At 49.8% G+C, this 15,701-nt stretch overlaps 1 protein-coding gene across 2 annotated transcripts in view; it reads right to left on the bottom strand.

Moving 5' to 3' along the window:
- Positions 1 to 15,701, bottom strand: part of SFXN5 (sideroflexin 5) — a 117,100-nt gene that overhangs the window by 39,704 nt on the left and 61,695 nt on the right. For both annotated transcript variants that reach the window (XM_030947420.1, XM_030947421.1), the window contains 2 exons: positions 4,542 to 4,632; positions 463 to 578 (listed from right to left, as the gene is read on the bottom strand). In XM_030947420.1, coding sequence (XP_030803280.1) covers positions 463 to 578; positions 4,542 to 4,632 — 207 coding nt within the window. The remainder of the gene's footprint in view (positions 1 to 462; positions 579 to 4,541; positions 4,633 to 15,701) is intronic.

Genomic DNA, 15,701 nt, shown 5'->3' with positions numbered 1-15,701 from the left:
GGAAACAACAGCTCAGGGGGTGCTCAGGAGCCAGGACTGCACCCAGGGATGGGAAGGGAGCAGCTCCAGGCAGGTGGCACAGAGCGGGTGACAGGGAAAGCAAAACCAGCTGTTCACGAGGTTAACAACATCTGGCTGCCCTCAGCCAGCTCTGGGCGGCAGGTTTTGGTGCAGGATCGGCGGGGAAGGGTTGGAAAGCTGCTCAGCTCTGAGCCTGAGTCCTCCTCATTTGGCAAAAGGTGTGAGGGATCTTTGCTGGGTGTTCCACAAGGAATTCCCATGGAAGCACCAGGGATCTGTCCTGTCACTGTGCCCTTCCAAACCACCGGGGCCAGCCCCCAAATTTCCATGTTCTCTGCATCTCCTCCGCTCCCAGCTGCCAAAGCCATGGGTTCCAGAGGCTGTGGGATGTGCTGGGCCTGGAATCAGCCGTGGCCCAGCTCTCCCAGCTCCTGTACTCACGTGTTTGGCAGCAACTCTGGAAGAGCCGACGATGTTCCCATTAGTGTCCAACACATCGATTCCCTCCTCCAGCTCCGTGTGCCTCATCAGGACCACGTTGCAGATGTTGGCACTGGCTGAGGAGGAGAAAGGCAGGAGGATCAGCCCTTCTCAATCCCCACTGGCAGCTTCTGTTTGCCCTGACTCCAAATTTCCTCCCCTCAGTCTGCTGAGGTGAATTGCTCTGATCCCCCAAAAAAATATGGGATTCTCAAGGAGAATAATAACCAATTTTTTTCCTCTGCGGCAAAAAGAGAAGGTCTAGTGCAAGACGTCCTTGCCTGTGCTTGGAACTAGATGGTCTTTAGGTCCTTTCCAGCCCAAACCATTCCGTGATTTCACACATTTTAGGGGAAAAATGGCTCCGTGCACCTTCTGACCCCTCCTCCTGGCCCAGCCTGTGGATTTTGAGGCCTCGAGATGACCCCAAATTCTTTCTCTCAAGTCTGACCAAGAGCTGGGTTTGAGCACCACGTGCAGCCCCTCCTCTCACTCAGGCACTCCCCAACTTCTCCCAGAGAAAAGCTGCTCATTCCCACAAAACTTTTGGGCTGATCAAGTGGCATTTTCCAGCACCCCCCACACCACATTTCCCTGCAAACTTTCCACCCAGAACTGAGACAAACCCACTGTTGCTGCAAGCACCAGTGCCTTCCAAAAATGTGTTTCTGCACTGCTTGATGGGTTAATATTCGCTAATTAATCTCAATTCATGTCATATAACAAATGTCTAATTTTTTGAGGGTGGTGGGTGGGTGAGCCCTCTCTGAAGGCAGCTCTGTGCAATCAAGGATGATTTGTGGTGACAAATGCTCCTTCCACTCGAGAGGGAGAGGAACACACACACACGCACACTCTGTCTCTCTCTTTAATATTCCAACGACCAGACCACTCTTCCCATCTATCAAAATATCTGTGTTCCCAACCCCTCAGCTCCCGAATCCCAGAGAAAAAAACAAAACAAGGCCTTTCATTTAGAGAAAGTTTAGCCCCTGTGTTTTTCGTCGTTTTTAACACTCGCACGCCCCGTCCTTCTCGCTGTCAATCAAAACCGAGCAGATCAGAGAGCCCAGCAGAGCTGCTCTGGCCAGGGATGCCCTGGCACAGAGTTCCTGACAGACTCAGGATGGGGTGGCCAGCCCTGACGCTCCCAAGATGCTTTCCCAAGGCTCTGGGTTCCCTGCCCTGGTCCCAAAGCCAAAAGCTGCTTCTGTGGTTTGTCTGAGACAAGGCGCTCACGTAGCCGCTCCCCTTCTGCTTTCTGAGAGAGCAGAAACGCTGCTAATTATGGCTAAACTTGGATTGCATGGATGTCTCAAACGCACGAGGGTGGGGGGGGAGAAATAAATAAATTTCTGTGCAGACAAAGTCATCTGCGGGATTTGGGAAGGGATTGTGGTGATGGAAACTGCGGCTGTGAAAGCACGCTGAGGAAACGGGGCTCGGGCTCCACACCAAGGCACCACCCCACTCCTGGTGTTTGTAGGGATTCTTTCTATCCCAGGATGCTTTCCACACTCTAAATCTGTCCTTGGGCATCACCTAAACACAACAATTTTACCCACACACACAAAAAAAAAAGCCCAAGGAGGAGAAATCCTTCCTCCCTCTCCCTTCCCTCCAATGAGGATCTTTCCATCAGCTTTAATTTCCTTCAGATCAGGGTTGGGATGGGATTTTTGGGGTTTTCTGAGGTTTTTAAGCTGTTAACATCTCCAGTACAAAGCACACTCTCACCAGTGACACTCTGGCCTTGGGGCCAGCTGTTCACACCCAGTTCTGGGGAAGAAAAGGGCGAATTGCGTTCCTCAAATTCCCCATGGCACCAAGACCCTTCCCCTCCTCACCTCTGAGCAAGGATGATCCAGCCCTTCCCTGCTCAGATTCAGGCTCCAAGAGCTCCTTCACTTCCCTGCTTTTCCAGGGAACCCCTTCAGCCCTGAGGATGCCCCAAGCCCGATCCCAAACCCCTTTTCCAGCCCCCGGCTCTGCAGGGCCTTGGCTGCTCCTCCAGGAGCTGCTCCCCTGGCTTGGTTTCCTGGATCCAACCCCTGGTCCTGGGTGGGATTTTTTGGACAATTTGGGGGTTTTTCAGCTGGAAAATTAACCTTGGGAGGGGGTGAGGGCAGGGCCTGACCCAGCAGCACTGGTGTTAAGGTGTCCTCCAGGCAGAGCTGCTGCAGGTGGGCATTCCCTGATGGTGCAAACACAACCTTCACACAGACCTCTCTGAGGGCTCCAAGACCTTCCCCAGCACCCATCCCAGCTTCCCAAAGCTCTGTGGAGCCCTCAGAACATCCCTGCTGGAGTTTGGGCTGCCTTCCACCCCAGCAGCAGCTGCCCCTCCCGTGGTAACTTGGGATGGGACCCTCAAGCCTGGATGTCCCCCCAGTTTTCCAGCTGCCCCCCAGCAGCACGGCCCTGGGGGTCAGTGCAGAGGGAGGCAAGGAAGGGATGGGGAAAACCCTCTAATTTCACAGAATCACAGAATTCTTAAGGCTGAAAAGGATCTCTAAGATCACCAAGTCCAACCATCACTGCCAAACCCACCAGCCCATCCCCGAGCACCATATCTGTGGGGTTTTTGCAGCAAGGACTTTACCCCAGTGTTTGGCTTTTCACGTAGAAATAGAGAATTTCTGCCTTTCTGCTGGGGGCTGGAGGCTCAAAAAGAATTGGGAGACAACTTTTAATGAAGGGTTTGTCCAGGTCTGCAAAGCACAAACCAGCAATTAGTGGGAGGATCCCTGATGCCCTGGCCCATAACGAAGCAAGACAAATAAAACATTAGCTGGGGAATTAATTACAGGCTAAACAAATTAATTATGGGTCCTCAATCAATGCCAACACAAACACCTTGGTGTGAAAGCAGATCAACCCTGAGGCAAGGATTTCCTGCCTGCCTTTGACCCAAACACCCCTCAGAGCTGCCTCCTGGGGCTGGAACTCATCCCTTGTGCTCTCCAGGTTGTAAAACCCCAAGGAAAGCTGGATCCCCCTAAAATAGATCCCAGAAAAGTCCCAGGAAAACAACAACAATGGCCACAGATCCCTGGTGTACAAGGAAAATGTTCAGTGCAACGCCCAGAGCACAACCCCTGTCCCCTCTGCTCTGCAGGCAGGGCAGGCAGCTGCTTTTGTGGCAGAAAAGGGGAAAAAATCCAGGAATTTGGGAATTGAGGGCTGGAGGGACACAAAACCCAGTTCTCTGCTAAAAAAGGAGCAGAAAGGCCAGAGAAAGCAAGAGCAGCAGACAGGTAAAGGGGCTCAGGAGAGCTCTGAGGTTGTGGCACTTGCACAGCAAAGGAAAAACCTGAAAGGAAAATTTGGCATTATATGGCTGAAAAGGGAACCTGGAACCGGGAGCAAACCCCATTTTTTTAGTGATTTTGCACCATCTCTGTAAATAAACAAGCTTACACAAAAAATTACCCCAAAGCCGCTGGTGATTTCTTCAGGGCTAAAATAACTCAGCATGTGCTGGAGGTTGGAACCACAACCCAGCAAAGGCTGGGTCCAGAGCATCCCTGCCCTCAAACACGGGGCTGACAAAACCCCAGTAAATGCTCCATCAAGCCAGGAGCAGCCTCAGTGCTGCACACACTTGGGGCTGCTCTTAACCAGTGACCCTCAGAAATCTGCACATTCAGGGCAGAACCATTTCTCTGCATTTTATTGCAAAATAACCCCAGTGCTGCTGCTTATTCGAAGATTTAACACAGCTCAACCCAGATCCTGCAAATGAAATCCTCTCAGGCTGGAATGGTCGAGGACCACTCAGTGCTGATCACTTCTGAAGCTGTTTCAGAGTGCAAAATGCAGCTGAAAAGCCTGAGGAGCTGCCTCCACCAGCAGCTCTGCAGCATTTTTTTGCCAAAATTCTGCTTTGCAGAGTCCCATCCCTGCCTGCCCCAGCTCGGGGACCACCACTGGGGGGACACGAGCAGCAACGGAGGAGCTGTGTCCATCCCAGTGGCTTCTGGGCACCTGCAGGTTTGCAGCCACCCCCTGGAATACAAAGAAAAGGAATTTTTCCTTACCGACAGCGGGGAATGGCACAAACCTCTGGATCAGCAGCCGCGTGGCCGGGGTAAACTTGTTGGCTCTCTGGATCAGAACATTAAGGCCCACCTTGGAATGGAGAAAAGCAAACCAGAGGAGCAGAGAGTTAACGACCAGCAGCAGGGCAGATGGCACAGTTTGGGGTCCCTCCCCATGAAAAGGTGTTTGAGAACTAAACCTCCCCCAGCTGCAGGGTTTGGCTGTGCTGGGCTCAACCCTTTAGTCAATACAGGGCTAAATCCAATTGTTGAGCTCAAAACAAGGGTTGAACCCAACCTTTGGGCTTAAATGAAGAGTTGAACGGAACCTTTGGGCTTAAATGAAGTATTGAACCCAATTCTTGGGTTTAAATGAAGGATTGAACCCAGCTCTTGGGTTTAAATGAAGGGTTCAACCCAACCTTTGGGCTTAAATGAAGAGTTGAACCCAACCTTTGGGCTTTAATGAAGAATTGAACCCAACCTTTGGGCTTTAATGAAGTATTGAACCCAGCTCTTGGGTTTAAATGAAGGATTGAACCCCGCTCCTGGATTTAAATGAAGGGTTGAACCCAACCTTTGGGCTTAAATGAAGGGTTGAACCCAATTCTTGGGTTTAAATGTAGGGTTGAACCCAATTCTTGGGTTTAAATGAAGGTTTGAACCCAACTCTTGGGTTTAAATGAAGGTTTGAACCCAACCTTTGGGCTTAAATGAAGGGTTGAACCCAGCTTAAGTTTTTATGAAGTGTTGAACCCAGCCACTGGATGGAACCCAAACATTTGGTTTAAATGAAGGTTTGAACCAAACCCTTGGGTTTAAATGAAGGATTGAACCCAACAATTGGGTTTATCCAAAGTGCTGAACCCAACCACTGGATTGAACCAAACCACTGGGTTTAAATGAAGGGTTAAACTGTTGGGTTTAAATGAAGGTTTGAAGCCAACTCTTGGCTTTAAATGAAGGGTTGAACCCAGCTTGTGTTTGTATGAAGCTTTGAACCCAACCATTGGATGGAACCCAAACATTTGGTTTAAATGAAGGATGAACCCAACCCTTGGGCTTCCAAGAAGGGTTGAACCCAACTCTTGGGTTTAAATGAAGGATTGAACCCAAACTTTGGGCTTAAAAGAAAGGCTGAACCCAACTCTTGGGTTTATATGAAAAGCTGAACCCAACCTTTGGGTTTAAATGAAGAATTGAACCCAACAGCTGGGTTTATCCAAAGTGCTGAACCCAACCACTGGATTGAACCAAACCACTGGGTTTAAATGAAGGGTTGAACTTTTGGGTTTAAATGAAGAGTTGAACCCATCACTGGGTTTAAATTAAGGATTGAATCCAGCTATTGGGTTTACACCAAGCCTTGAAGCCAATGGTTGGATTGGACCTCGGTTTAAATGAAGGATTGAACCCAGCCGTTTGGTTTATATGGGAGGTTGAACCCAACCATTGGGTTTAAACCCTTCCCAGCTAAAAGATAAGCCAGAACCCATTCCAAAGCCTCCAGTCCTTCTGGAATTGCCCTTGGCTGGATTTTTGCCCAGGTCACCATCATTTTCCCCATCCACCATAAAATCCTTGGGACTGGCAGTCCTCACCTAGCTGGGAAAAACCCAAATTTCAGTGGTGGTGGTGGTGGCCCAGCACAATGAATTCCTTCTCCAAGGGTCTGGACTACACAACCCCATCCAGTGCCAACATTTGAGCTGTAAAGTTTATTATAATCATGGATTTATTTTTGTTGCCTTGTCCCATCCTTGAGTAATGCAGAACTCTCCGTAGTTTTTCATGGATCTGGGTCATTGTGGATGTTCATAGAAACATAGAGGAGTCGCTGCCTCCTGACTCTCACATTGATAATGCTGAAAGCTGGGAGAATTTCCATCAAAACTGGCTTCATGCACATGTGGGGTTAAAAATTAACCAAATCTATTCATGGGGAATGACTTCTGTCTTTAAATTACTCTTCCTCGCAATATTTCTCTTTTTCATCCCTCCTAAAAAAACCCCAAATGCACAAACTAAACAAAACAGCCCCAACCTGGGAATTTTCAGCTGGAAATGGAAGCCTTGAGAAATATATGGCCAAAGTGTTTTCAGCCCAAAATGCAGCAAAATTAAAAAGTTTTTAAAAATCAGCCAAAACCAAAAAGCTGCCAGAAAAGAGCAATTTTTTTGTTTGTTTGTTTTGGTTTGTTTTTTTTTTTTTTTTGGAGGGGGGGTTTAAAAAGCAAAGAGAAGCCTGGGAGAAGATATTTTGCAGGCTGCTGCATTACACATGCACATCCCAGCTCATCCCAGCGTGCCAGAGGCTGGGAGGAAGAGGAGGAGAAGCACAACTGCGGGGCAAGCCCTGCATGAGCACAGGGCTGCTTCTCCAGCCCCAGGAAATATTTCCAGAGCCTTTCACAAGGTTTTCACCCAGACCCAAGCAGGAACTCCTCCTCTTGCCCTCAGCAAATGCACCCCTAGAGCTGAGTTCAAGAGAGCCATGATGACTCTGCTTAGTCTGGACAGCAGTGAGGGCTTGTCTTGAACTTCTCCCCCCTCAAAAATGACTGAATTATTATTATTTTTTAAAATTTTCTAATTGTTAGGATGAGTCTTTTCAAAGTCTGAACACCTCCAGAAACTGTAGCGCAGCCTAAAATGTGTGGCTTTAAGAGGAGCCAGTTTTAAGCCTGGCTTTGCTGGTCTGCCCCATGGATTTGGGTATTTAGTCTGGATATGGTTAATCTGCGCCCATGACAAATTTTATTGGGTTTGCAGCCCCTGCTTGGAGGTTTGGTGGAGGATTTGACAATGAAGTGGAAGAGCAGCAGCGTTTGAAAGAGAAAAGCTGAGTCTGGGAGAGCCACCACTGCGAGGGCAGTGAAATAAAATCATTTTACTTCCAGATTTAATGTGATGAACTCAGTCCCCACTTACAGCACCCCCCCTGCTGGGAACATGAAATTAAATGTCGCTGGAGATTAAATCCCATCTCCCAAACCCTCAACACAAGGGCTGGATATAGGAAACTAATGAGGGTTTGTTTTCTACAGTTTGGAAATTGCTGTAGCTGATCTGTGAACTCCTTCCCACGGGCCATGAGGTGGGATGAGGGTAAACAGGGCAGGAACTGCTCAACCTCAGGCCACCAAAGCTAAAGGGTCATCAAGGTGATGTTAATGAGTTTAATTACTTGGGATTGGCCAAAGGACACTGTTGAGGCAAATTCATCATTAAAGACCAACGCCAGGTTAATTATTGTGACCATCACCCAGCCACTGAGCAGGGTCTGCAGCACTGGTGATGGAAACATGGAACAGAACCAGGGGGATTCACCCCACCAACCTGGCACAACCGCAGGGTCACTGAGGCTGGAAAAGCCCTCCAAGACTGAGCCAGCCATCCCCAGCACTGCCAGGGCCACCACTGCCTCATGTCCCCAAGTGCCACATCCACAGGGCTGTGAAATCCCCCCAGGGATGGGGATCAGCCAGCCCTGCCCTGGGCAGCTGTGCTTGACAACCTTTGGTGAAGGAATTCCTCCTGACATCCAACCTAAACCTTCCCTGGCACAGCCTGAAGCTGAGCCTATCCTGTGGGTCCCTTTGCAGCTCAGCTTCTCTGGGCAGCCTGCTCCAGAGTTTGACAGAACTCCAGAACGGTTTGGGTGGGAAGGGACCTTAAAGAACACCCAAGGCAGGGACACCTCCCACTGTCCCAGGGTGCTCCAAGCCCCCATGTCCAACCTGGCCTGGGACACTGCCAGGGATGGGGAGTTATCCGTGGTGCACATTCTCATACTGTGACCCAGAATGAATCCAGGTTTCTCCAACTGCCTGGTTTGCTGAGGTTTCCTCCTCCAGAGCACTCCCTTGATGTGGCTGAGGGAGCTGGGGGAGCAGGACACACCGACACAGGGCTGGACACAGGGATACAGGGCTGGACACAGGGACACAGGGCTGGACACAGGGACACATAAGTGGACACATGGATGGACATAGGGACACAGGGCTGGACACACAGACACATGACTGGACACAGGGACACAAGAGTGGACACAGGGATAGACTCATGCTGACCGGACACAGGAATATGTGACTGGACACAGGGACACAGGGCTGGACACAGAAACACAGGGCTGGACACAGGGACACATGGCTGGACACAGGGACACATAAGTGGACACATGAGTGGACACAGGGACACACAGCTGGACACACAGACACATGACTGGACACAGGGACACAAGAATGGACACAGGGATAGATTCATGCTGACCGGACACAGGAATATGTGACTGGACACAGGGACACAGGGCTGGACACAGGGATATGTGACAGGACACAGGGACACATGAGTGCACACAGGCACATGAGTGGACACAGGGACACATGGCTGGACACAGGGACACGAGTGGACACATGGCTGGACATAGGCTCACATGGCTGGACACAGGAACACATGGCTGGACACACAGACACATGGCTGGACACAAGGACACATAAGTGGACACATGGCTGGACATAGGGACACATGAGTGGACATACGGACGCATGAGTGGACACAGGGACACAAGCGTGGACATAGGGATAGATTCATGCTGACCGGACACAGGAATACATGACTAGACACAGGGACACATGAGTGGACACACAGACACATGAGTGGACACAGGGATGTGTGACTGGACACAGGGACACACAGCTGGACCCACGGACACATGGCTGGACACAGGGATACGTGACACCAACACTTAACATCCCTCAACACAAAACCGGGATCAAACATGGCCAGTGGGAGAGAAACCTCACCCAGGGCTCTGCTGTGCCTCTGGCAGCACTCTGCCCTTCCTCCCTCCTCCTCCTCCTCAAGGGCCAAGAATTCCTGCCATTTCTTTAGCTCCCTTTTGTTTCAGCATCACCAACATTCCCTCAGCAGAACGTTTGTGATGCCACCGCACTTTGAAGCAGAACCATCAGATGCTGTCAGAGACCAACGTTTCTGATTCCTTTTCTTCTCCTTCTTGTCTCACAAAGTTCTGACCTCATGTCTACCAAGACACCAATTCTAAAACCACAGGAATTTAAAAAAAAATCCCTGTTTTTTCTGCCTTTTTGTGAAGAGTTTTGAAGCCTGAGAGATGGTTTTGAATCCCTGACATTGGCAATGGCCAAGCCCACACCTCTTAAACCCAGCCTAGAGAAGTAAATCCATCCAAGGAGTTATTTCATTTCATATTGGGAGGGAATTTTTATAAAATAGAGGAATCTCAGGAGTCCAGAGAGGATTAGCTGGTAGATGACACCACCCAAATGTTCCTTCATGGACTGTGCTGGAGAAATCTCCACTGATTTAGGGGATTTAACTCCAGGGCATCCCTGAGCGCTGCAGCTGGAGCTGGCTGTTCAAGTGACCTGGAAAGTCAACTTGGAAAGAGGGACTGGCTCCAAAGGAGGTTATCCCTCATTCCCCAGTCACCAGATTGGATTAGAACTAATTGGATCTGATGAGTCCCATCCAGCCAAGCTGGAGAAAAGAGCATTAGGAGAAGGAAGGAAAAAACTCATTCATTAGGGCTGGGAGGTGAAGATGGAGGCAGAGAGATGGAAAACTGGGCTCTTTCCCAACTGGAGCTTTCCCAAGCCAAGGAGAACAGAATGGAAGAGTCTAAGGGAAGGGAAAGCAATCAGGATCCGAGTGGGGAAGGAACTTGGAGCGGAGCAAGAGTAAGGGAAGGAGGAAACATCACTCCCAAGACAATTCCAGCAGGGATGGCCACAGCAGCCCCACAGCTGGATGCTTCAAGGGAAGAGAAGGGTGCAGTCTGGAGCAAGGCTGGAGAAAAGTGGGATTCCTGCTGAGAACACAACAAACTTGGTTTGGGAGATGGTGGAGCAAGGAGGATAAGGGGCCATGCCCAAGACAAGAGGGACTTGTCTCACACCAAGTTTTCCGTGCACCTGGATCCTGCCCAGAGGCAGCAGCACTGCTGGGGTGGTGGGGATGGGCTGGGGCAGAGGGAAAGGAAGGGATGAGAACAAACCTGCTGGAAATGGAGACATCCCAGTGGAACGAGAGAGAAGATGATACAGACAGGCACACGGGGTTTGGGAGGGGACAGTCACAGGAGGAACATTAAGGATCATCTACTTCCAACGCCCTGCCTTGGACACCTTCCACCATCCCAGGCTGCTCCAAGCCCTGTCCAGCCTGGCCTGGGACACTCCCAGGGATGGGCTTGGCAGCACCCAGCAGGTGCCAGGTGCTCCTGACTCCAGGGACAGGATGATGATGGACACTGGGAGCATTCCCAGAGAGCCCCATGTCCTTGTCCCCACAAGAGCCCCATGTCCTTGTGCCTTTGGGAATGGCTGCTCAGCTCCAGCGATTTCGGGGCTCCATGGAGGAACTGCCAGGCTGAGTGTCCAGTCTGAGATATCCAACCATTCCCTTCCGGGGTCTGAGAGTGAACAGGGAAAGGGATGTGCTCTCTTCAGAGCAGAGAGATGCACACTTTAGCGCCAGGCACCGCTTCATTTCAAACTTAAACTTAATTTAAAAGAGAAGTTGATCACCAGCTCCTCGGATCCCCTGGGATTTGCCCCCTGCTCCCATGGAGGAGGGAGCCAGGCCACGCTCCATCCCCTCTCCTTCCTCCAGCCCCCGAATGTCTCCTGGCTGCCCCGAGCACGGCAGAGCGAGGCGGCGGGAGGGCTCCGGCTCTCCCAGCTGATTATGGACATCACACCCCATTCACAGGCTGTCAGCGCAGCCTCGCAGACAATTATCGGGAACAAGGAGCGGATTGGAAAAATCCACAGGGGCACCTCCACCTGGAGAGGAGAGCGAGAAATGGTGTGTGAGAGGTCAGCGTGAGAGCTAGCGGGGAAGGAGGAGCAGCCCCGCGGCACGGGAAGGAGCGGGAGTGCTGGAAAGGGAAAGATTCGGATTGCTGGAAAGGGATAGAATAGGATTGATGGAAAGGGATGGAATGGGATTGATGGAAAGGGAGGGAATGGGATTGATGGAAAGGGAGGGAATGGGATTGATGGAAAGGGATGGAATAGGAGTGATGGAAAGGGATGGAATGGGATTGCTGGAATGGGTAGGGAAGGAATGGGATTGCTGGAAAGGGAAGGACTGGGATTGCTGGAATGGGTAAGGAAGAAATGGGATTCCTGGCATGGGAAGGAATGGGATTGATGGTGTGGGAAGGAATGGGATTGATAGGAAAAGAGAAGGAATGGGATTGCTGGAAAGGGAAGGAATGGGATTCATCAAAAAAGAAAGAATGGGAATGATGAAAAAAGAAGGAATGGGATTGCTGGAAAGGGCAGGAAAGGAATTGCTGGAATGGGAAGGAGTAGGATTGATGGTGTGGGAAGGATTTGGATTGCTGGAAAGGGAAGAAATGGGATTGCTGGAAAGGGAAGGAATGGGATTGATCAAAAAAGAATGGGAATGATGAAAAAAGAAGGAATGGGATTGCTGGAAGGGGAAGGAATGGGATTGTTGAAAAGGGAAGGAATGGGGTTGATGGAAAAGGAAGAAATGGGATTGATGGTGTGGGAAGGAATAGGATTGCTGGAATGGGAAGAAATAGCATGGATGGAAAGGGAAGGATTGGGATTGATGGAAGGGGAAGAAATGGGATTGCTGGAAAGGGAAGGATTGGGATTGATGGAAAAGGAAGAAATGGGATTGATGGAAAGGGAAGGATTTGGATTGCTGGAAGAGGAAGAAATGGGATTGCTGGCATGGGAAGGAATGGGATTGATGGAAATGGAAGGATTGGGATTGCAGGATTTGGAGCTGCTCTTGGCAGAACTGGAAGCTGTGATCAGGGAAATTGAAAAGCCGATGGACAAAGCTCCAATCCCACAGCAAAACTGGGAGGTGCTTCAAGGAGAAGGTCCAGAGGGACCCAAAAAATTACCCCAGAGGGTTCCAGAGGGGTCAGCCCACATTAACCCCACCAGTAACCAATCCAAAGGTCCCAGCAGCAGTGACAATGCAGGAAACAGGGAATGGCTGCTCCTGGCCCTTGGCTGATTTAATTCAGGCCTTTCAGCACAGCCCCAAGAGTCACCTCTGACCCAAAGTTTCATCTAAGTCCTGAAGAGCTGAGCCAGCACCAAAAGGGATCAGCAATGCCACAGCAAATGGAGCTGGGATCTGGAATTAGGAACTGGAAAATCCTGGAACGGGTTAGTTTGGAAGGGCCCTAAATCCCCTCTCATCCATCCCTCACCTTCCACTGGGCCAGGGTGCTCCAAGCTGCACTTGGACACTTCCAGGGATTGCCCAATTTCCCTGGGCAGAAGAAACCTTCTTCCACATAGAAATAATAAAGTTGTTATAAATAATTATTATCTATATAAAATTATAATATCTAAAAAGCAATTGTTGCCAATAAAATCGGCTTCATGAGCTTTTTTAATCTTCTAAAAGCGTGAAAAATAGCAGAGTAAGAGTGTGTGTGTCAGCTGGAAAGAGTTTCTGTCTCATCACAGCCCCCCTGATCTGTGCAGCTCTTGGCACTGGAATACTGGGGGAATAAAAAATTCCAAACATTTAAAATACATTTGGTCTTTCTCAAGTCTTTTTACTTCTCCCTGCCTTTGTTTGCCTTGTTTAGGAAAACCAGCTGGTGTTAATTGCACTTCATGCACCACCAGCATGAACAGCAGCCAGATATCAGGATTTGGAGCCTGATCCCAGGAATCCACTCAATTGTTTGGGGAAAAAAATTACATTATCACTCTTCAGAACAGCGGTAAAGTGAGGGAGCAAAAGAAAAGGCAGGAAAGAGGCTGGTGGGGGGAAAGCGGGATAAAAATAAACTACAATCACAGAAAGAGAAAAGGAGATGTTAGAGGATGGAATTCCCAGAGCAGCTGTGGCTGCCCCTGGATCCCTGGAATGTCCCAGGCCAGGTTGGACATTGGGGCTTGGATCCACCTGGGATAGTGGGAGGTGTCCCTGCCATGGCAGGGGTGGGGTGGGATGGGATTTGGGATTTGGGATTTGGGATCTGTTCCAACCCAAACACCTTTCCCAGCCTTATTTCAAGTGATTCCTTCATCCGAGTCATGCACAGGAGAAGGGACGAAGTTATGGACCTGGCACAGCTCTGTGCTGTGACTTGGGTTGGGATGGGAGTAGTTGGAGAGAAAAGGAAATGTGGGGAGAAAAATGTGGAATAAAATAATATTGATTCCTCCCCAGATTCACCCTGTAGGGCTGGAAATCAGGAGCTGCGGTTGTAGCAATTCCTCTCTCTCTAGAAAGGGAAGAAAATCAGGATATTTGCAAAGATTTCCCATTTAACCGCAGGACAATGAGGCCAAGCCCAGCCCTGATGGAGCAGTGTGCTTGTCCCTGCTGTGAGGACACAGAGGGTGAGGCACAGCACAAATTCACTGCTTTGTCCTCTCTGGGCTTCTCCTGGCCCTTTTCCACCTGCACACAGGGAAGGGTCTCCCCCCAGTGACTGAGCCCAGGGCCTCCCTGCTGGGCAGGGCTTTCTCCAGGCTGGAGGGAGCTCTGAGGGCTTTCAGGACACAGCATTCCACAACTGCAGGAGTGTTCCCAGTGGGATGTCTGTGGGGACACAGAAACCTCACTGCACATCCCCTGTGCCAGCCCTGCTCTGCTGGGAAGGTTTTCTTCCAACATCAGAGAGGAGGAGAACCTCTAAAGGCTGCTGGCCTTCATGTTTCATGTGGAGAAAACCTCCTTCCAACATCAGGAAAAAACGCCTGTGAAGGCAGCTGCTCTCCCTGCCCTGCGTGGAGGGAGACCTCCCAACATCCAGGAGGAGAAGAACCTCTAAAGAAGAACCTCACATGCTGCTCTTCATGCTCCATGTGGAGGAAAACCTCCTTCCAACATCAGGAAGGAGAAGAACCCTTGAAGGTTTTTGCCCTTCATGCTCCATGTGGAGAAAAACCTCCCAACATCCAAAAGGAGAAGAACCTCTAAAGGCTTCTGTCCTTCATGCTCCATGTGGAGGAAAAGCTTCCAACATTCAGAAGGAGAACTCCTAAAGGCTGCTGCCCTTCATATTGCACATGAAGAAAAAGCTCCTTCCAACATCAGGATAGAAGAAAAACCCCTGAAAGTTTTTGCCCTTCAGCTCCACATGGAGGAAAAGCTTCCAACATGCAGAAGGAGAAGAACCTCTAAAGGCTGCTGCCCTTCATGGTCCACGTGGAGGAAAAGCTCTTTCCAACATCATGATAGAAGAAGAACCCCTGAAGGTTTTTGCCCCTCATGCTCCACGTGAAAGAAAACATCTTTCCAACATCAGGAAGGAGAATAACCCATGAAGGTTTTTGCCCTTCATGCTCCATGTGGAGAAAAAATATCCCAGCATCCAGAAGAAGAATCTCTAAAGGCTGCTGGCCTTCATGGTCCATGTGGAGGAAAAGCTCCTTCCAACATCAGGGTAGAAGAACCCCTAAATATTTTTGCCCTTCAACTCTACATGGAAGAAAACCTCCCAAACATGAGGAAGGAGAAGAACTCCTGAAGGTTTTTGCCTTTCATCCTCCACATGGAGGAAAACCTCCCAGACATCAGGAAGAAGAACCCTTGAAGGATTTTGCCTTTCCTGCTCCATGTGGAGAAAAACATCCCAATATCCAAAAGGAGAAGAACCTCTAAAGGCTGCTGCCCTTCATATTTCACACGGAGGAAAAGCTCATTCCAACATCAAGAAGAAGAACAGCTAAAGGTTTTTGCCCTTCATGCTCCACATGGAAGAAAACATCCTTCCAACATCAGGAAGGAGAAGAACCCAAGAAGATTTTTGCCCTTCATGCTCCATGTGGGGGAAAATATCCCAGCATCCAGAAGAAGAAGCTCTAAAGGCTGCTGCCCTTCATATTTCACATGGAGGAAAACCTCCTTCCAGCATCAGGGTAGAAGAACCCTTAAATGTTTTTGCCCTTCAGCTCCATGTGGAAGAAAACATCCCAACATCAGAAAGGAGAACCCCAGAAGGTTTTTGCCCTTCGTGCTCCACGTGGATGAAAACCTCCCAAACATCAGGAAGAAGAACCCTTGGAAGGGTTTTGCCCTTCATGTTTCACATGGGGAAAAATATCTCCGCATCCAGAAGAAGAACCTCTAAAGGCTGCTGCCCTTCATATTTCACGTGGA

Source organism: Camarhynchus parvulus, chromosome 4, assembly GCF_901933205.1.
Source record: "Camarhynchus parvulus chromosome 4, STF_HiC, whole genome shotgun sequence".
NCBI classification, from domain to species: Eukaryota; Metazoa; Chordata; class Aves; order Passeriformes; family Thraupidae; genus Camarhynchus; species Camarhynchus parvulus.
This window is presented reverse-complemented; position numbering and strand designations above follow the sequence as displayed.